General features: G+C 52.6%; 3 protein-coding genes and 1 long non-coding RNA gene across 6 annotated transcripts; 1 reads left to right on the top strand and 3 right to left on the bottom strand.

Annotated features, from left to right (window-relative positions):
• The first annotated feature begins 23 nt into the window (after nucleotides 1-23).
• Nucleotides 24-1,237, top strand: LOC143266895 (uncharacterized). Its single transcript, XR_013041711.1, has 2 exons — nucleotides 24-159; nucleotides 576-1,237. It is a non-coding gene; the product is annotated as an uncharacterized LOC143266895 (long non-coding RNA).
• Nucleotides 446-4,619, bottom strand: Phf23 (PHD finger protein 23). 3 transcript variants are annotated; one of them, XM_006973403.4, is made up of 5 exons: nucleotides 4,372-4,619; nucleotides 2,749-2,780; nucleotides 2,530-2,622; nucleotides 1,309-2,140; nucleotides 446-1,200 (listed from the first exon to the last, which is right to left on the bottom strand). In XM_006973403.4, exons 1-5 carry the CDS (start codon nucleotides 4,403-4,405, stop codon nucleotides 986-988), a joined length of 1,206 nt encoding a protein of 401 aa, XP_006973465.1. In that variant the 5' UTR covers nucleotides 4,406-4,619; the 3' UTR covers nucleotides 446-985. The 3 variants fall into 3 exon arrangements, with proteins under 3 accessions (XP_006973465.1, XP_006973466.1, XP_042138231.1); XM_006973404.4 differs by having other exon boundaries at nucleotides 1,309-1,939; nucleotides 4,372-4,576; XM_042282297.2 differs by lacking the exon at nucleotides 4,372-4,619 and adding an exon at nucleotides 3,257-3,389 and having other exon boundaries at nucleotides 1,309-1,939.
• Nucleotides 4,620-5,482: 863 nt separating this feature from the next.
• Nucleotides 5,483-9,398, bottom strand: Gabarap (GABA type A receptor-associated protein). Its single transcript, XM_006973405.4, has 4 exons — nucleotides 8,157-9,398; nucleotides 7,559-7,637; nucleotides 7,301-7,419; nucleotides 5,483-5,975 (listed from the first exon to the last, which is right to left on the bottom strand). The coding sequence occupies exons 1-4, from the start codon at nucleotides 8,244-8,246 to the stop codon at nucleotides 5,910-5,912; spliced, it is 354 nt and encodes a 117-aa protein (XP_006973467.1). The 5' UTR covers nucleotides 8,247-9,398; the 3' UTR covers nucleotides 5,483-5,909.
• Ctdnep1 (CTD nuclear envelope phosphatase 1) lies at nucleotides 9,384-19,168 on the bottom strand. Its single transcript, XM_006973406.4, has 8 exons — nucleotides 18,931-19,168; nucleotides 16,183-16,249; nucleotides 15,970-16,088; nucleotides 15,707-15,778; nucleotides 11,492-11,608; nucleotides 11,287-11,398; nucleotides 10,610-10,694; nucleotides 9,384-10,014 (listed from the first exon to the last, which is right to left on the bottom strand). The coding sequence occupies exons 1-8, from the start codon at nucleotides 19,030-19,032 to the stop codon at nucleotides 9,954-9,956; spliced, it is 735 nt and encodes a 244-aa protein (XP_006973468.1). The 5' UTR covers nucleotides 19,033-19,168; the 3' UTR covers nucleotides 9,384-9,953.
• Nucleotides 19,169-19,393: the final 225 nt, after the last annotated feature.

The raw sequence follows: 19,393 nt of genomic DNA, 5'->3' as shown, positions 1-19,393 counted from the left end.
CGCTGCCTTGAGCAACGGTCTTCAGTCCTGAGTGACCCCGCCCCCGAGCGTGGACCCCGCCCCACACGAAGTCCTACGGCCAAGCCGGCTTGGGCTCAGAATGCTAGCAAGCGGCTCCGCTGCGCTTTAACCCCAAGCCCAGAGCTCCACGCACCTCAGGTGCAACTATGGGGGGCGAGGGGGGCATTGTTAAAACAGGAATTGCAAACCAACTTAGGTCCGGAAGGTGGCTTCTGGTTTGAGAAAGCTGGGAGGTAGTCCTTTCATGATTTGACTTTGGGCGAGGGTGATGGAGAGGGAGGCTTCAGACAGGGTCCCATCTAGTCCTAGCCCCTCCATTTTCTGTCGCCATCTCCCAAGTTCTGGGATTACAGCCCCAATTCAACTCCAGCAAGCCATCTGCCTCGTTTCCCACAGACCCCCTCCCCAATCAGGACAAGGAGGGTTGTAAAACACAAGAGCCCACTCTGCTTTATTTACAACACTGGCTGGCTGTGCAGGCGGCCAGCCAGTTATTATTAAAAACAAGGCTAGTGACGACTGACACCTTTTGCTCTCCTCCCCCACTCCACCAGGTATGGTACTCCCTCCGCCTTTGAGCAAGCGCCAGGCTCAAACATGGGAGTTCAAAATTAAAAATACAACTGGTGTAGAAGAAAGTAAACGGGAGTGACAGAGAAGGAAACATGAGGGAGTGCTGTATTTACACTACATTTTATAGACAACTATCCCATTACATCCCAGTTTGAGCCCTGGCCCTGAACGTGAAGGGGGGCAGGTCCACCGGACAGAGATTTGTCTATAGATCCAGCCTCCCTGACCCAGCTGTAAGGGGTCCAATTCAAGTCCACGGAGCAGGAAGGACAGAGGAGAAGACGCTCATTTCCAAACAAGTCTCCCTTGGGAAATCCGGCCTGGAAGAGGCTGAAGACTCTGAGTCTCAGTTCCCAAGTAACGTCAGAAGTTCCAGCCTCTACGAGTGACGTCAGGGTTCTCCCGATTTGGGAAGACCCCCTAACCGCCGGGCCTCTGGCCGAAGTTCCTTGCATTTCTGGCAATAAAAGAAGTCAGGAACATTGGTCTTCTTAATCTTAGCACAGGAGAGGTGGATCCACGTCCCACACAGGCTGCACTCAATCATGGGCCGCCCGGCAAAGGGCTTTCTACAGTAACATGTGATCAGATCCCATGAGTCATCACCTGGAAAAACAAAGTCTGTTTAGTCTTCAACTCTAAAGCTTGCCTCCTGAGAACCCCCAAACCCACCCTCCCGGCTCTCCCCACCCTGGGCAGCCCTGAGCCGCTCACCTGATTCCACCATGATGTCCTCGTCCATGACCCGCATCTCGCCTTCACTGGAGCTGGCGTCCCCATCTTGGCTTGTCTCTGTGCTGCCCACCTCCTTGCCCTCACTGTCAGTAGGGGGTGCACCGTCGGGGTGCACGGAAACGGGGGGCCTGGGGGCTTCAGGGGGTGTTGGGAGCACAGGGACTTCACCCCCCACCACTGCTGTCATCTCCTCTTCATCCTCCTCCTCCTCCTCCTCTTCCTCCTCCTCTTCAGAGTCTGTATCACTGGGAGGTGCCCTAGGAGGGCCAGGAGGGGGGAGTCTATCCCCACGATCTGCCTTTTTCAACTTCCGCTTCTTGCTCTTCTTGATCCGAGACCGTTTTTCCCCATCCCCAGGAGCCGGCCGAGGCCTCCGAAGCACCCCAAAGCCGGCCCCGCCTCCTGGTCCCAACTTTCTGTTCTTTCGGTCCTTCTTTCGAGGCTGAGAAAGGTGCCCCTGGGAAAGCGGTACTGAGGTGAGAGCAGCCGGGGAGCGGGAGGTGGGCGTCAGGGCCGTGGGAGACAGTGGAGAGGCCACTTTGGGCCCATCCAGATCAAACAGAGAGTCCTTCAGCTTCATCTTCTCCAGCAGGGTGGCACTGTCAGGGGCCTGCAGACGAGAAAAAGTGGACCTTGGGGGTCCTGGCTGGGTAGGACCTGCTTGAGCTGCCCTTCTCTTTGATGACTTTGCTTTCTTAACAAAAGTCTGGATAGTTCGAAGGTCCGAGGGGGCTGAGTCCCAGCCATCACTGTCTGCTGCACTCTCCCCTCGCAATGGAGAGCTAGAGCCAGAAGCTGGCCAGTCGCTTTCCTTAAAAGGAGGAAGAGACTAGGATCAGCAGGAATCTAGGGACAGCTCAGCCCTGACACATGTCCAGCATAAAAACCAGGAACTAGACACGTCCCTACCCAGATCTGCCATGTCCTCACCCTGCCCTTACCCAGCCCTCCTGCCTGCTCCTTTAACAGTTCCTGTATCTCGTCTGTTAGCATCCTTATCTCTTTACAGTTCACCTGAAAACTTTCCACCAACGGCAACTCAAGACCCCTAAAAAAAAGGCCCGACCAACACTCCCAATCTGTGTCCACACCAGCTTTCCCACCACAGCCCTAAAAGCTTCCAAATCTTACATATTATAGTAGGATCTTCCTATGAAGTAATTCACCCTGATTCAAGTCAGCTATGTTTCTGTTTCCTACCTCTTTGCTGGGAGGAATGTAACCCGCATAGGCCAAGACAAAACTGCAGAATTTGTTGAAATCCTCAATTGTTCTCCGCCGCTTCTCCGGTGGCTAAAAGGAAAGGAAGGAAACGCGGGTCAGGTGGAAGCCAGGCACGGACGTTAAAAGAGGCATTCCCAACCACCCGGCCCCCCAATTGTCAGGCCGCGGACTCGGCCAAGGCACGGGACGGCTCACCTGAGTCTCTGCCTTCAGAGTCGGAGGTGGATCTGCGAAATCAATAAAAGCTGAGTCAAGGCGAGGAAGGACGAGTCCGGAAAACGCTGCCTCTGAACCCCGGAGGTCTCGCCCTCGGCCCAGCCGCCCCGAGGCGGCCCGGCCCCGCCAGCCAGCCCCCCAGCTGGGCCGGAGCCGCCCCTGCTCCCCCTTCCGCCCCGAGGGGCGGAGCCCGGGCGCGGCGCCCGCCCCGGCCTCGCTATAGCGCTCCCCTCCCCCCCCACCCGAGGCCCAGCGCCCCGCCCCCTCCCCGCTCTCCAGTCAACTCGGCTCTCTGGGCGCCCCACCCCGCCATACCGCTCCCTCCCGGGGCGAGCCCCGGCCACCGCCCGCCCCCGTCCTTCACACGCGCCCGGAGCCCGGAGTTCCGCGCCGGCCGCGCTCCACTGCCCGGGGCCCTGCACGCCGGCCGCCCGCCCTCCAGCCCGCCCGCCGGGCCGCCCCCGGGCTCCGGGATGACCACGCTGACCTGCTCCCCGCCCTCCGGCCGCTTCTCCTCCAACACGAGGCCGGGCGCGCCCCTGTCCCCGACCCGAACCACACACGGGCGGGCACACACTCCCAACATGACTTCGCGTCCGGGACGGGCGGCGAGCGGCAGCCCGGACACAGCCCCACCTGCCCCCCCACGGCCGCCGCCGCCGCCGCCGCCGCGCTCCCCACAATTTCGCTGTCCCTCCGCCCCCATCCGGGGCTTTGGCCCCTCCCCGTCTCGAGCTCTCCGGGCTCCCCGCCGGGCCCCCGGGCCCAGTTCCGAGCTTCCCCGGCCGCCCCCCTTCCCGCCCCCGTACTCAGCGAGTCCCGAGGCTACGGACCCCTCCACTCCAGCCCCGGGTCCCCATCCAGACTCTCCACGGCAGCCCCCCGGCCGCCGCCGCCGCCGCTGCCCCCCAATACGCTCCAACAACTCGCAAGCTCCGGCCCTGGCCGGCCGGCCGACCAACCCCCCCCTCCCGCCGCGCAAGTTGCCGGTCTTAACCCCCCACACCTCGCCCCGCCGCCCCTACAAGTACCGGGCTAGCCCCGCTCCCCGGCCCTCCGGCCCCACAGCCGGCCCTCCGGATCGGGCTCTCCCGGAGACAATACCCCGACTCTCGGCGCTCCCCACAACTACCTGCCCACCCCTCTAACAATCACCAAGCCATCTCTGGCGGCAACTCCTGGGCGCTCCAGCGCCACCGTCACCAACTCCCCCACCTCGGCCAACTCCCGGGCCCCTCACTCAGTCCCCGTCGAGCTCTCCCAACTACTCTCCAGCCATCCGATCGCCCCCAGCCTCTCGGCCGCGGGGCGCCGGGCAGTCCGCGGCCTGTTCAGCCCCTAGCCCCCGAGGCTGGGTTGCCAGCGCCCAGCCCCGGACACCCCGGCACGGCCGTCCACACCGCGCCCGATGTCCAACTCTCCCGACCCAGGCTCCCGCTCCTCTTTCTCCAAGGTATCTCAACTCGCCGCTCGCCCAGCTCCAGAGCCAGGCCCCCGACCCCTTTTCCCGCACTCCCCCGCTGGGTGCCGGGGCTCGACCTCCAACTTTGCCAATTAAATCCTCACCCGCTCCCCGCCCTCGGTGCCTACGGAGCGGCTTACCTTCGGGACTGGGCTCCGCCATGGCTTCCAGCATCGCCCCCTCCCCTCCACCCGGTCCGCCGACCCCCTCCTCGAAGCCGGGATTCCCGGTGCTGCCTTGGGCGCTCCGTGTTCCGACTGCCTCGCTTCGCCGAAGTGTCCGCCTTGGCGCGGTTGAGACTCCAGTCCGCTACCGCCACCTCCCTCTACCACTGCCTCCCGCACTCCCGGACCGGGCCCCCTCCCCCCGCACCGCCGGCCGCCTGCTCCCTCCTCCTCCTCCTCCTCCTCTCTCCTCCCTCCCTTCTCCCCCGCCCCGCCGGCTCCGCCGCGCAGTGCACCAAGGGATTTGTAGTTTGTGCAGGGGCAGCGGAAAGGGGATTGCAAGATCCTCCGGAACTTCAGTTCCCAGTAAGCCACGGGTTGGCGCAGGCGCAATAGACAGCCTCCCCCACCCCACCAGGGGAGTGGTGGAGAGATCGGGAGCCGCAGGGGTAGAGCGGAAGAGTGCGCACTGAATCCCGGGAAGTGTAGGCTGGGCGGGACCAAGACAGTAGACGAAGAAGGGATTAGAACTCTCGGCCACCGTACCGCCTCGTTTTGTACCTTTTTATCCCTCGGGGAACCGCCCCACTTCCGGCCAGGAGGAGACATGGATGCTGGGAAATGAAGTTCTCCCACTGATAATGGCCCCCTTCTCCCAGTATTTGCCCTCTCTCAAATTCCACTTTACAGGATCCCACACACTGGCACAAACTCTGCAAGTGACAGCCAGTTAAAGACAGTTCTTTTACCACCTCCCAAACATGAACTTCTCTCCTTTGATACAAAGTAACAAATTTGGATATGCTTACCTAAAAGTTGTACTTTCAAACTTGCTCCACAGCAACCCACAGTAAAAACTACCACCCCTTTGTTTCCATCGAAACCCAGTATGTACACATATAAAATCAAAGTTGCATGAGATAATGGTCACATTATTCCGCTCATTTAAAAAATACCTTTTTCCAAAGAGGGAAACAGCAACATCACCAAAGTGTTCGTTTCTCTGACCTATGCCCGTTCCCTCCTTCCCACCACAGACGTTCACGACACTTGAGACAGACAGGTGGAATGACACAGGGCAATTCAATTCAGCTCGGTGGTTTCTTCTTTATTGGTGTGCCTCCTACCTCCCCCCGACAATGTCAATCCCTTCCATCTACCCCCCCAAAAAGAAGGTAGTGAAAGGAAGGGATTGTTGGGGTTCTGAGCCTGCTGGGCAGTTAGAAAGGGAATAGAAACCAAAACAATCAACGGATGTGACAGAGATTGACAATCAAGAAGTCTAAAGCAGAGTGGGCATGGAGGGCAGACAAGGGGGCAGAAAGGAGGTGTACAGAGACTGTGTCCACCATCCCCCCTCTTGCTGAGAGGGACTGGAGAAACAGTCTCAAACATGTAAGTGCAGGTCCTGAAGAAGGGAGATGGTGTTTTCGCCTGAAGGAGGAAGTGGATGTCAAGGAAGGAGCGCCACCTCTCTCTGCAGAATGGAACCCCCCACCTCAGGGACAGCAGCTTCACAGACCGTAGACGCTTTCATCACTGTAGGCAATGTATAGAAAGAAGTCTTCTTCGTGGTGTTCCTAGAATGAAACCAAAAAGGGTTTAATGGCAACTTGGATTTATTTACCTGAACTATTTACCACCAAGACATTCCTCAAGACGCATTCTTTTAAGCATGGCCTGGTGATTCCAGCTCCTGGAAAGGACTGAAAGTTAGAGGCCACCAAGGCAACTTAAGAACCTGATTCAAAATACACTTGAAGATATAGATCATCTGTAAGGTACCTACCCTAACACTAAAGGAATAAAGAAGAGGCATTCATTATTATTTTCTCTCTCTCCTTTAAGAAAGGCTGACCTGAAACTTATTATGTAGCCAAGGTGATTTCCAACTCAAGATACTACTGCCTCAGCCCTTAGTGTTTATTTGCTTGTTTTCATTTATTTTATTTTTGGTGTGTGTTTGGGTTCCCTGGGGTTTTTGCTTTTGAGATAGGGTGTCACTATGTAACTCCAGCTGGCCTCAAACTCCCTATGTAGACCACACTGGTTTCAAACTTACAGAGATCTGCCTGCCTCTACTTCCAGAGTGCTAAGACTGAAGGAGTGTTCGGTGGTTTTATGTTGTTTTGAGACAGGATCTCGATATGTATCTCTGACTGACCAAGACAGCTTCTGAGACCCACCAGCCTCTGCCCCGAGTGAGAGGATTAAAAATGTGTGCAGAAGCAACTATGATTGGATTGAGACAGCCTTCTGCCTCCTGACTTAAAGGATTAAAAGTGTGCACCACTATGCATCTATTGTTCAAGGTGGGAACTTCAACCAGATGTGGCAAAACACACCTTAAATTCCAGCACTCTGGAGGCAGAGGCAGGCAAATATCTGAGTTCAAGGCCAGCCTAGTCTACAGAGTGAGCTTCAGGGCAGTCAGGGCTACACAGAGGAACCTTGTCTCAAATTGTTCTGGCATCCTGGATGAGGGCAAGAGACTTGGGTAGTAGAATCCCAATCAAAACAGCTACTCCGAGCTGGGCGGTGGGTGGTGGCACACACTTTTGATCCCAGCGCTTGGGAGGCAGAGGCAGGCTGTGAGTTCAAGGCCAGTCTGGTCTACAGAACGAAGTTCCAGGACAGCCAGGGCTACACAGAGAAACTCTGTCTCGAAAATAACAATAACAACAATAAAAAAAAAAAAAAATAAATAAATAAAAAACCAGCTACTCCCAACTAGTGCTCTTTTCTCTCCTCCCACTGCTGTTAAAATCCCAACCACCCAGGGCCACAGTGACATTTGAAAGCCAGTATACAGACAGCTAGTACAGGGACCGCTGACCTTCGCTTCCTTCTATTCAAGCTGGCCGGGACTCCTCTCCAGCACTCCCGGTACCCCAAGGCACTATACCTGGTACAGCTGACCCATTGTGGCACTGGTGGGTGGGATGACGTTGTTGACAAAGAAAAACAAGGCATCCTCAGCACGGAGATGAATTCGCTTCCGGATCAAGAAGTAGAATTGACCAACTGCCAAAAAACAGGAGATGCAAGAAAGTCACAGAGGTCATCAGGGCTTACAGAAAACAGCTGCCAGGTGAAGCCTCCTCCCACAGAGATGGCATTCCCACCCACAGAAGGAAACCTGCATCGGGCGGCTCGTTCCCACCTGTAAGATCAGAAGGCACCAGGTATTTCTTTTTGTCCAAATCTCCTATCCGAGCTTTGGGGGCTTTTTCCACTATCACCTGATGAAAAGAAGATAAGAATGAGAAGACGCCAAAAATACAGCCACATCGATGAAGAAGTCAAGGTATTCCCTGTCCTGAACCCCCTTTATTTATATACGTGGTGCACGCAGCATTGAGTCCAGAGATCCGGCCTCACTGGCTTACCTAAATATTTAAGTATTGATCACAGAACGGCACATCACAATAACTATTTTCATCAGAGAATCGGGATGACTTGTTTGGGTCAAACTCTACCTTAAATCTAAGGAGCTAAGAGGATGGCCATGGAAGTCCTGGTTGTCAAGCTCCCCAAGGCCTCCATTCTGACAAACGCCAAGGTCTCTCCCTCTCTCTCCTGTCCAGCTCTCAGTCCCAGCTCTACTTCCACGAGCTTCTCATCCCCGGTACCGGAGACAACAGTTTCCGATTCCTAGCCCCACGACAGCCTGGAGGCTGACCTCGGCTTTCCCAGACTCAAGCCTAGCTTGTGGCGACAGCGTCAGCACCCTGAGCCTCGGCCCTGGATACAGTCCTTACCGGAACCCGGTCTGGGTATTTCTTTCGGATTTTCTCGCCCTCAGAGCGGCGCTTCTCGAACGGATGCTCCTCTTTGTACACGAACTTCATTCTCCCGAGAACCGGGCTGGACCGAGCTGGGCTGAGGAAACCCAGGGGGGGGGCCGGGACAGGGGGCGGCGGCGGAGGTGGCGGCGGCTTCGATGAACAGACTCAGCGGAGCGATCCACCAATTTGCGCCACTTCCCTATTCACCAACCCCGCCCCCGGCCGTCCGGGGCGGCCCCGCCTGCTTAAGTACGCTACTAGCTCAGCTTGCTCACGCCGTTGGCGTAGCGCCACCCGCGGCCCGGCCCTCTCACGCCTTCAGCGTAACCGCTTTGGAATCAATTTGTGGGTTACGCAGATGACATCGCAGCGAAGGTTACAGTCGTTTCAAAGCAACTGAAAACCCTTTCTCGGGTAGCCTCGCAGCACGAAGTTGAGGACGAAATGGGGAAGCAAGTGGCCGTCATGAGATTTGGGTCTCCAGTTCTTTTCGTAAATTACGTAGGGGAAAGCAAACAATTACAAGTCAAGGTATTCACGAAACGGGTTGCTACGCTGAAGGCGGCCGTTGACACCAAAACAAAATAGTACCCAAGACGTGGATACGGACCCCACAATCAAAGGGCAGAAAGGAAAGAGTTTTGCAGACAGGTACAGACGCCCAGGGATCGGGGTGGAGTGGACCAATAGGAACTAAAGTCCAAAAGATAGGGACTACGCCAATGCGGAGGAACACATTTTGAGATGGTGCACACAAATCATGTGATCTCAGAAAAGGCGGAGCATCACGTGGCGGGTACCAGAAAGTAGGTCCGGCTCTGGAGAGGCGGCGTCAGGGAGGCGGGAGTGTTCCGCCCCAAGCTTACCGCAGGAGTGCCAATAGCCCGTAGGCAGCGCCCTCTTAGCCTGTCCACGTCACCCTCCCAGACCAAGCCCTGCCTTTCTCCAGCTGTCTTTGCTCTTTGGAGGATCCAGGCTTCTCATCTTCGGCCTTCCAGATCCTACTCCGAAGGTGCTCTTCCACTGTTCCTCAGAGACCCCATCCTATCCCTGGGGCTTTTCCTGCCAAACTACATGATCTCGATCCTGAATCCCACTTCCCCACATCTCCAACAGCATGTGCCCCCTGATTCAGGGGCAGGGCGGATGTGAACAAGTTCCCTCTGCTTTCAAAAACATCAGAGAAGGACCTATGGCAACTTTGGTTTCAAAGTTATAATGCATGGTTTAAAAGAGGAAGGAAGAAAAGAGAAAGTTGATTACAGGTATCAGGGAGTTTGGGGGAAGAAAAAATGAGGAAAAGTAAGGGAAGGACAAGTTTGAGGAAGATCCGGTGGCCCAAAATCCCAGGCTCCCACCCACAGCCCAGCCCTTGGAGCAGGAGTGAAGAATTAGATCGGTTTTGTACAAGAGTTTTTAAAAAATCAAATCACAACAAAGTTGACTTGGCTTCTGTTGAGCCTCTGGGATGACCACGTCTGTCACTCAGGCCACTCCTGCCTTCTCCACCAGACAGTTCAGCTCTCCAAGGCCTCCCCTGTCCAGGCCGGCATTTCCATGGAGTGTGAACTCGAAGAGTGAGGCTGCTTCCGTCTGGCCCATGTGTCCATCCAAACTCCATTAGTGGAGTGCAGGGCTCCGAGGGCAGAGAGGGTGGGAGGGCAGACCCTGCCCAGGCAGTCCTCACATTGGACAGGGCAACAGACAGCATCCCAAGAGTTCTCCCTCCCTTTCCCCCCCACCCCGACTCAGGTGGAGGGGGGGCAGCCGTCACCAGAGCCTGTGTTGGTGAAGGTTTCGGCTCAGCACGGAACGGACATCAGCAGTGAACCTGGAAGACAGGATCTTGCATTGGTGGAGTACCTTAACAGTTGACATCGTCACCGTGGAGCCTCCCTGGAGTTGGGGACTCAAACCACTCTCCAACAGTGAGACAGGCTCAACTGGAGGAGAGAAGCCGAAGGATTACAAACAGCGAGCTCTGGAGCTGGTTAAAAAGACCTGGCCTCAAGTCCTGAAGGACTTTTTTTTTCTAATTATTTTGAGTCTCCCCCCCTAGCTCTTTTGTTTGGTCACTCAAGTGTTGCTAGATATGGTGGTACGCCTGTAACCCCAGCTAGCACCCGGGAGGCTAAGCCAGGAAACTAAGTTCCGGGCCAGCACAGGCTACAGAGAAAGAATCTGTCTCAAAAAAAAAAAACTTTTAAAAAGAAGAAAAAATGCCAGGCAGTGGTGGCGAACGCCTTTAATCCCAGCACACAGGAGACAGAGGCAGACGGATCTCTGTGAGTTCGAGGCCAGCCTGATCTACAGAGTGAGCTCCAGGACAGGCACCAAAACTACACAGAGAAACTCTGTCCCGAGGGGGGAAGAAAAAAAAACAAGGAAAAAAAGATCAGGAAGTACCTACAGGTGACTTCCCTTACCTGAGGGCGTCCAGCATTGGGAGGAGGTTGAGAAGCGCTGTGTCACTGGGGTCACTGAACCAGGATTTGATAGGGATGGCATTGTCTAGGGTGGGTAAAATTACAGTTGAGAGGAGGTGAAGAATTCAAGAAAGCCTGTGAATTTGTCCCTAATATTATTACTTAAAAACCCATATACCTCACCCACCAAAAGTCACCAACCAGGTAAAACACTTACTTCTCTCTGAATGTCAAACTGAATTATGAATAGACTTCACAACAGTATGAGGCTAGAGTGCTGGTCAGACTGCCACTGTGCTTCACTTGAAGTGAATGTGACAGGGAAGTCCATTGATAAAACAGACATAGTGTGGGTACCTCATTTGATGAGAAACAACTTCCAGTCAGACTTGTAGTACAGTAGCGATTCAACTCTAGGACTAGGACCCAGGTCTCCTGCCTCCTAGCACCTTGCAGTCCACCCCCCCAGGAGTCAAGGAGTCAGGGGTAGAGCTAAACAGCATAGTGCTTGCCTAGGATTTAGTGGGAGGCCCAGCTCCATCCCCAGAACCACTAAAACAAAGTCAGCTCAGGCCAGTCTGGTTCTATAAGGAGACCCTGTCTCAGAAATGAAAACAAAACTAAAAGTCCTCAGAACCACTTCCTGGTCCTGCCAGACTCACCACCTCTGCCCGTACCTGGGTGGCTCCTATAAGCCCCGGGGGAGTTATCCAGGATCACAATGCTGGAGAGGTCACTGTGGACCACAGAGAGGTCTTTGATGTAGCTGCCCAACTCCAAAGTGCAGTGCTGAAAAGCAAAGGGCAATGGAGCACACCCCCATCCCCATGGCCACCTCCCGCCCAGGACCCAGGCCTCTCCAACCTGCCTCTGGCTCCTTACCTGTCTATAGTACCTCCTCTTAAGAATGCTTCTGCTATTGTCCAGTTTATCGGCCACAGCAGAGCCATAGATTTCCATGCTTGCCGTAAACACCACGAGCTCATACCACTGGCTTACCTGAAGTAGAGTGGAGAGAAATGGAGATGTTATACCAAGTAATCATTCATTTAGACATAATGGTTCTTTTTAAGACTAGTCCTTTTGACCTTCAAGTAACATCAAATGTCTGTGAAATGCAAAATATTTGGACCCTCTGCCAATCTTCAAACTCAGTCTGAGGCAGCCACCACCCCCAAGATTCAAAGAGATAAACCGGAAGTGCAGGATGCCTGTGAAGAAGAGAGTTCTCTCACTGTAACAAAAGACCCCGCTCCTCAAAGCCATCCCTCGCCTCCCGTAGATCTCCTTCACAGAACTGCCCTTGCCCACCGTCCTAGTTTGCTACTCTGCTGCTCTAATTAAACCCTGACCAAAACCAACCTGGGAAAGAAAGGATTTATTTCATCTAATAACTCCGAGATCACACTCCATCACTGAGGAAGGTCAAGGCGGGAACCAAAGCAGAGACCACAGAGGAACGCTGCTTACAGGCTTGTTTTCAATGGCTTACTCAGTGTGGTTTTTTGTTTGTTTGTTTGTTTGGTTGGTTGGTTTTTTTCAAGATAGAGTTTCTCTGTGTAGCTTTGCGCCTTTCCTGGAACTCGCTCTGTAGACCAGGCTGGCCTCGAACTCACAGAGATCCACCTAGCTCTGTCTCCCGAGTGCTGGGATTAAAGGCGTGCGCCACCACCGCCCGGCTCAGTGTGTTTTACCCAACTTGGCACAGCCTGCCCTGGGGCAGCACTGCCCTCAGTGGACTGACAACTACCAAGCTGCCCACTTCTCCAACCACAAAGACAGCATCTTAGGTTCTTAGCCTTGCAGATGTGAGACAACTCATTACTATCTTAACGTAAACTGAATTAATAAATTCTTTTAATACATATTCATCCTATCAGTTCTGTTCCTCTAGAGAACCCTATTACAAATTTGCAGCAGAAAATAGGATCCTGCTTTGACAGAGCTGACCATGTTGATCTGGGGGAGGACTGTGGAAGCATATGAAACTTTTGAGTTGGGAAAAAAGCCACTGAATGCTTACTGCTTAATGGGCTGTTCTGGGCGGAGCTTAGAAGATAATGCTGAGGGGCTGGAGAGATGGCTCAGTGGTTAAGAGCACTTGACTGATCCTCCAGGGGTCCAGAGTTCAATTCCCAGCAACCACATAGTGGCTCACAACCATTTGTAACGGGATCAGATTCCTTCTTCTGGTATATACATAAAATACGTGAATAAACAAATCTTAAAAGAAAAAAAAAAAGACAATGCCGAGAACTATGCAAAGGATGGAAGCCTGGCCTGTAAAGTTTCAGAGGGAAACACTACCCGGCCATTTATGTACGATTCTGCTATTCTGGATTAAGAATCACAATCTATGGACACAGCACCCACATCAGACAGTTCACAACTAACTGCCTATAACTCCAGTTCTAGGTGCTCCAACACCAGGCCTCCATGGGCACCAGGCATTCATGTGGTATACAGACATACATACAGGCACTCACATATATACATAAAACAAAAATAAAACAACTCTTTTTAAAAGAAGAATCTATGGGCTGGGCAGTGGTGGCGCACACCTTTGATCCCAGCACTCAGGAGGCAGAGCCAGGCGGATCTCTGTGAGGCCAGCCTGGTCTACGGAGTGAGTTCCAGGACAGGCTTCAAAACTACACAGAGAATCTATGAACCAAAGCCAGGCATGGTGGCACACACCCATCTTTAATCCTAGCACTGAGGAGGCAGAGGCAGAGAGTCAGTGGCAGGTGGACCTCTGTGAGTTTGAGCCCAGCCTGGTCTATAGAATGAGTTCCAGGACAGAGAACACAGAAAGACCCTGGCTCACACAACAGCAGTCTGTGGAAGAGAAACCTGTGCTTCAATGGAACAATGGATGCTGGTTAGCTAGGGATGGAGAATCAACTGTGATGAAGAGACCAGCATCACTGAGGTGAAATCTCAAGTATTTCCTCAGGGTTGGTACACAGAAGTTATGGTCTAGAAGTTATAAGTCATGGTCTAATTAAGGCTACATCTAAAACTGGCAGCCAAACTTGGTATACATTTCAAAGTCCCACACCGTACTACTGGTTTGGGTGGCATGAAGGCTACAGAATTAAAGGGATCATGGAGAAAAGTTGAGGCTTAGCACTGTGAAAGGCCAGGAGAGGCTATTGGTGAAGGTACAGCCTTAGTCACTGGAAACTCAGGACTGAAAGGTCATGAATGAGGCTAAGGCTTGGTACCATGGGAGTCAGTTCCTGAAAAGAGGCTAGGAGGCAACTGGTCAGAGTGCAACCTCAGCTGCCGCAGAGACCCTGGCATATTGTACATGCCAGGACCGTGGGATGACCACGGAAGGCAGTGGCAGATGTGCAGCAGAGCTGGCCTGTGCCTAGGAGACCAGCCGTGTGTGTTACCAATGGCAGAACTGAAGAAGTGAAGCTGCCCAAGTTCCCTGGAACCCTGGAGACCCAAGTGAGTCCCAAATGTCAGACACTGAGCTGAAGACTTGATTTACACCACTAGATTTTGGTTTTGCTATGATTTGATTGCAACTGCCCTGGTTCTTCCCTCATTAGTAATAAGAAAGTAACTTGTGCCAGGCAATGGTGGCACATGCCTTTAATCTGAGCAGGGCGGGGTGGAGGTGTTGGTTACAGGCAGGCACATCTCTGTGAGTTAGAGGCCAGCCTGCTCTACAGAGAGCCTGTCTGGACAGCGGAGTGGGGGTGGGGGGGTTAGTAACTTGTTTTCGATTTTACAGAAAGCCACAGTTAATATAGTTAACAGACTCTGAATATTTTAAAGAGACTTTGAACTATTTTTTTTTCAGAGAGCCAAATGGATGGAACAGCAATTTGTATCAAATTATGGCTATCTACATCCATAGGTGTAAATATAGCAGCCCTCAGAGAATTTTTTTTTCTTTTCTCCTCTTCTCTCCTCTTCTCTTCTCCTCCCCTCCCCTCCCCTCCCCTCCTCTTCTTCTTCTTCTTCTTCTCTCTCTCTCTCTCTCTCTCTCTCTCTCTCTCTCTCTCTCTCTCTCTCTCTCTCTTTTTTTCCTGAGACAGGGTTTCTCTGTGTAACAGCTCTAGCTGTCCTGGAACTTGCTTTGTAGACCAGGCTGGCCTGGAAACTCACAGAGATCCGCCAGCCTCTGCCTCCTGAGTTCTGGGATTATGGGTATCCTCCACCACCATCTGGCTGAGACTTTGAACTTTTAAGTGGTTGAATTTTTTAAAGACTAGGGACTTTTAAAGTTATATTTTATATTATGAAATAAGTATGAGACTCGGGAATAAAGTTATAGTTTTTAAATTTTATTTATTTGCATATAAGTATCTGTCCCTGCATATGGTTATAGCTTCTGATTTTTTTCTATTTTTTCAAATTATGCTGATGTGGGTACGTGTACACATCAGGTCCTCTGAAGGAGTAACAAATACTATCCATTACTGTCTATCTCTCCCGCCCAAGACTACGCTCTTTAAAGTGACACGTTGTTTTGTCAAGTGACAAGGGGTGGACTATGACGTCTGGTTTTAATGTCAACTTGCCAGGTTCTAACCGTTAGAACCACCAACTAGGGTGCTCAATTAAAGAACTTTCCTGACTGCTTTAAGTGACACAGGCAGACCCACCTTGAGAGTTGGTAGAACCTTCAGGTAGCAGCCCAGGTAAGAAAGCATGACAGAAGAAGATTATTTGCCTCTTGCTCGTCTGACCCTCCCTCCTGCCACTGTGCTGATTTACCTTGCTGCTACGCTGCTTCCTCCACTACTGTTACAGCCTGGAAGCATCTATCATCGACTAAGGACCAGCAGCTCTTCAGGAACCTGCCAAGTTTTCAGCACCAGATTGGAACTGTTGAGATACCAGCCTCAAGAACTGAGCATCTACCAGGTTCTTAGCCTCTTGGATATGAGACAGCTCACTACTGTTTTATTGTCAGATGAATAATATATATCTAGATTTACATTCTGTAGGTTCTGTTCCTCTAGAGAACCCTGACCACTATGCCAACTTCTCACCCTTTCCTCCAGTTCCCCTAAGGACTCAGAACCCAGAACCATTCCCTCCCCAGGGAGCTCCCATTAGCTCACACACACTCACCACTTCTAAGAAGAAATCCACATGGGGTCTCTTATGTACAAAAAACCGGACAGGATGTTTGTCTATGACCACCTGCGGAGGAACAGGGAAAGATGAGCAGGTCCTCAGCGCCACCGCAGACCTGGCCCCCATGCCACCACCTGCTTTGCTCCTTCTGGCTGATCCTGTGCCAGGTCTTACCAAGCCCTGACCTTAAAACTGGGAAGGAGAGTTTATGTCTGGACATAAGCAGGAGGTGTAAGTATTTCCCCATCTCCACACACCTTGAGGATGAAATCAGGAGGTGTTCCAGGCCTCACTGTAGGCCTCAGGACCCCGTCATGGTGAGAGTGAATGAGTGTTTCATCCAGATCCAGCACCAGGATCTTCTTCTTCACCTGGGCTGAACCACAATGGGAAGGAATTACACCAATGACCTGGAGCCCAAAGCTGGAGCCTACTTCACCTTCAGGTAGTCTCCCATCCAGCATACTCACCTAGTCGATTCCGGGACAAAGGAGATAAGGGGAGGATATCATATCGAACAGTTTGATACTGAATTACCTAAGAATAACAAGGGAAAAAATTAGAACACCTTATAAGAAAATCTTTCCCGACAATATTAATAGCAAATACTAAACATTTACCATATAAGATTCAGGACCTAGAGCTGGAGAGGTGGCTCAGAGGTTAAGAGCACTGACTGCTCTTCCAGAGGTCCTGAGTTCAATTCCCAGCACCCACATGGTGGCTCACAACCATCTATAATGAGATCTGGTGCCCTCTTCTGGCCTGCAGACACACATGCAGGCAGAACACTGTATACATAATAAATAAATCTTAAAAAAAAAAAAAAAAAGATTCAGGACCTAATGTATAATCCTAATAGTAATAAAGGTGAAGTTCAATGGTAGAGCACTTGTCTAACATGCAAGAGACTCTAGGTTCAATGCCCAGCACCATAAAACAAAAGTCAAGTAATACTGTAATTGTCCTTGTTTAACAACAAACGGTGAGATAGGTAACAAAGACTAAAGATCCTCATGCCTAGAGCTGCACAGCGGTCTTATCTCCCTAATTAAAATGGAAACTCCATGAGAACATGAATCTCCTCTCAATCATGCCTATTTTTTCAGTGCCTCAAAAACTGCAGCAAGGATAATGAGTTAACAGCAGACTGTGTCCTCTTAACACGATATCCTGCCCCCTGAACAAAGAAACACGCAGGTTCCCCACCTCCACCTCAGGGGCTCTCCGTGGCCATTCCCATCACCTCTCATTGGGAACCAAGAACCCCAGACTTGTGGGCCGAGACTAGGAATCAGGAAAGGAAGTCCTTGGGTCACTGAGGGCAACAGCAGATGAGGGAATCCAGGGGTTGTCAGGTCAGCTAAGTTCCTCTGGCTAGGGGCCATGAGGACTATTTTAACCAGCCACCTGTCCACTTGTGTTTCTACTAGCCAAGTCACAAGTGGTAGTGAATCTCTGCAGAGCCCCTTTACCCTGCTACCCAGGCAATGAGAGGCAGTGTCAAGTCCTGCTTGCCAACCTGACAGGCTAGAGAGAAGGCCAAAGCGGAGTGAGGACTGGGAGGGAAAGGGGAAAGGAAGGGGACAAGAACATCACTCAAGCTTCCAGCTCTGCTTCTCCAAGGCTTCTCTAGAAGCTGTTTCCTAACCCCCAGGGCTTCTACGTAGAGTCTGGCAAGTCCCTCTGTTCTTTTCTTCTACCATACAAATGCTCTCCAGTCCATTCCTAGGCCCTAAGCCACACATTCCCACTTGAAAACCAAAAGGCCCTCTCTTCTTTAATCCCAGGGCATCTGCCCTTCTTTTCTCCCTGAGCCTGTGATGAGGGCTGAACCAGCTCGGGTGTCCTGACTGCTATCTCGGGTTGCACAAGCTGGGCATGTGGGGAATGCTCCAAGGACCTGCCAGAACGGGCGGGCGTGGGGGGAGAAAGCAGACTGGAAGGAGGGCGGGACAAAAGGCTGGGGGTCACTGATGTACAGAGGAGAGCAATTTAGGAAGTAACTCATCCTCCAATACATGGACTGGAGCACTACTCCCTACACTCAAAACAAGAAAGAAAGAAATGAGCTGTTAGAAGAGGGAGGATTCTCAGGACAAGGTCAGAAAGAAAGGATAAGCAGCAGAAATCAACACATAATATCACAGGAGTTAGGCCCATACTCTGTCAGCCTTGCACACCCCCAATCTTTCATGAATCCCACTGCTCTTAGACTAGGTGTGCTTACCACCACCACCACCACCACCCAGAATAATCTTCACCTAAACCAGGAAGTGGAAGAAATCAGCCAAGTCTACTACAAGCCCCAAAGTCTTTCTGAGAATTCTCTTTGACCTAGGCTGCCAAAGATTACAGCCAGTTCACTCATTTTCCCCCAGAACCTGACTTGAGGAGATTTGCTCAAAGGGGTGATGAAAACCTAAGGGCACGTGGATCAAGTGATGTTAGCTGAAATAAATTTTACCTTGGAGAAAAGCTTGAGGGAGAGACCCCAGAGATGCTTGGGCTCATCCAAACAGTCTCCACACTCCAGTTATCCCTTCATAATTGCCAGAGTCTCCTGGAGAAACATGCCCACCTTCCGATGCAAGCCCTCCAGCTAACAGCTAGATCTTCTAACGAGACACCCAACTTAATGTGCTGCCTCCTACAACTAAAACTGCCTATTATAAAAGCATCTTTTTCAGTCCTAGGGTCTCAACAAACCCATTTACACACGCCATAGGTTTCCAGAGCCTTTTTGGAGGAGTTCCTTCACAACCAAGGCTCCCCCCCCCCCCCCCCAGGCTCCCATCCCTGCTACATATGCCCTCCTACACAGTCACCACTGACAAAGGAGCCTGGCTCTTTCTACAGCAGGGTCTTTCCAGAGCCCGCATCAACAGTTCTGGCTACCAACAAACAGGTGTTCCCCGCCTCTTGCTTTCTTTAGCAACAACTCCAGCTTTCTTAAGGAAAGCACCATTCCAGCCCCCAAGAGCTGCCAAACAAATCCTATCCCACCTAGGCAGATTAAAAAAGAAACCAAAAGCACTACAGACCTTGGTTCTTTTATAAGGGTCTAGACCCTGCTTAAAGGTGCCCTACTTCTCCAGCGGGTAAAGCTCTGACCAAGACTCCGTTCCTAGGCCCCAAACAGAGGCCCAACACTACCCAAAATTTCATGAGCCCCGCGGACAGAGATCCCCACCACTGCCAGCACCCACACAACTCACCGTGCGGATCTGCCTCCGCAAAAGGTAAATAAAGAAGCTCCAGAGCTTGGCGGCGAAGGCCACGAACGTGCGCAGCCCCAGCAGACACTGCGTCCGCATCATCCCGATGACCCCGGCACCGCCGGCCCCGGGGCCCCCGCGGCCCAGCTCCGCCAGCCCCCCGGGGGCAGCCCCCCGCCGCCGGGAGGGGGAACGGGGGCCCCGAGCGGCAGGAGAGGCTGCAGAGATGGGCACGGAGTGGGTGGCTCAGAAAGCCACCCCCAGCGAAGGGGAAGCCCCGCGGAACCGGGAGCTGGGGGCCTGGCGTGGGCCGCCCGCAGGGGCCCACATGAGCGGGAAGTGGCAGCGACGGCTTCGCGTGGGCTGCAGGGCCGAAGCAGGTCGGGCTAGGACGGGGTCCTCCGAGACCAGGAGGGAAGGGGATGGAGAATTGGGGGAGGGGGCGGTGGGGGAGGGGGCTAGG

Source organism: Peromyscus maniculatus, chromosome 8, assembly GCF_049852395.1.
Source record: "Peromyscus maniculatus bairdii isolate BWxNUB_F1_BW_parent chromosome 8, HU_Pman_BW_mat_3.1, whole genome shotgun sequence".
Taxonomy (NCBI): Eukaryota; Metazoa; Chordata; class Mammalia; order Rodentia; family Cricetidae; genus Peromyscus; species Peromyscus maniculatus.
The sequence above is the reverse complement of the archived record's forward strand: the minus strand, read 5'-3'. Positions and strand labels throughout refer to the sequence as shown.

Bases quoted from the DNA above. Each gene is read 5' to 3' on its own strand.
- Phf23 (XM_006973403.4), bottom strand. From the start codon at position 4,405: ATGCTGGAAGCCATGGCGGAGCCCAGTCCCGAAG. The intron at 2,623-2,748 runs GTGAGCCGTCCC...CTTTCCTTTTAG, and splicing joins CTCTGAAGGCAGAGACTCAG to CCACCGGAGAAGCGGCGGAG. The intron at 2,141-2,529 runs GTAGGAAACAGA...CCTCCTTTTAAG, and splicing joins ACATTCCTCCCAGCAAAGAG to GAAAGCGACTGGCCAGCTTC.
- Gabarap (XM_006973405.4), bottom strand. From the start codon at position 8,246: ATGAAGTTCGTGTACAAAGAGGAGCATCCGTTCGAGAAGCGCCGCTCT. The intron at 7,638-8,156 runs GTAAGGACTGTA...TCTTTTCATCAG, and splicing joins AATACCCAGACCGGGTTCCG to GTGATAGTGGAAAAAGCCCC. The intron at 5,976-7,300 runs GTATAGTGCCTT...GTTTCATTCTAG, and splicing joins CAATGGGTCAGCTGTACCAG to GAACACCACGAAGAAGACTT.
- Ctdnep1 (XM_006973406.4), bottom strand. From the start codon at position 19,032: ATGATGCGGACGCAGTGTCTGCTGGGGCTGCGCACGTTCGTGGCCTTC. The intron at 11,609-15,706 runs GTGAGTGTGTGT...ACTCTACTTCAG, and splicing joins TGGATTTCTTCTTAGAAGTG to GTAAGCCAGTGGTATGAGCT. The intron at 10,695-11,286 runs GTACGGGCAGAG...TACCCACCCTAG, and splicing joins GGCTTATAGGAGCCACCCAG to ACAATGCCATCCCTATCAAA.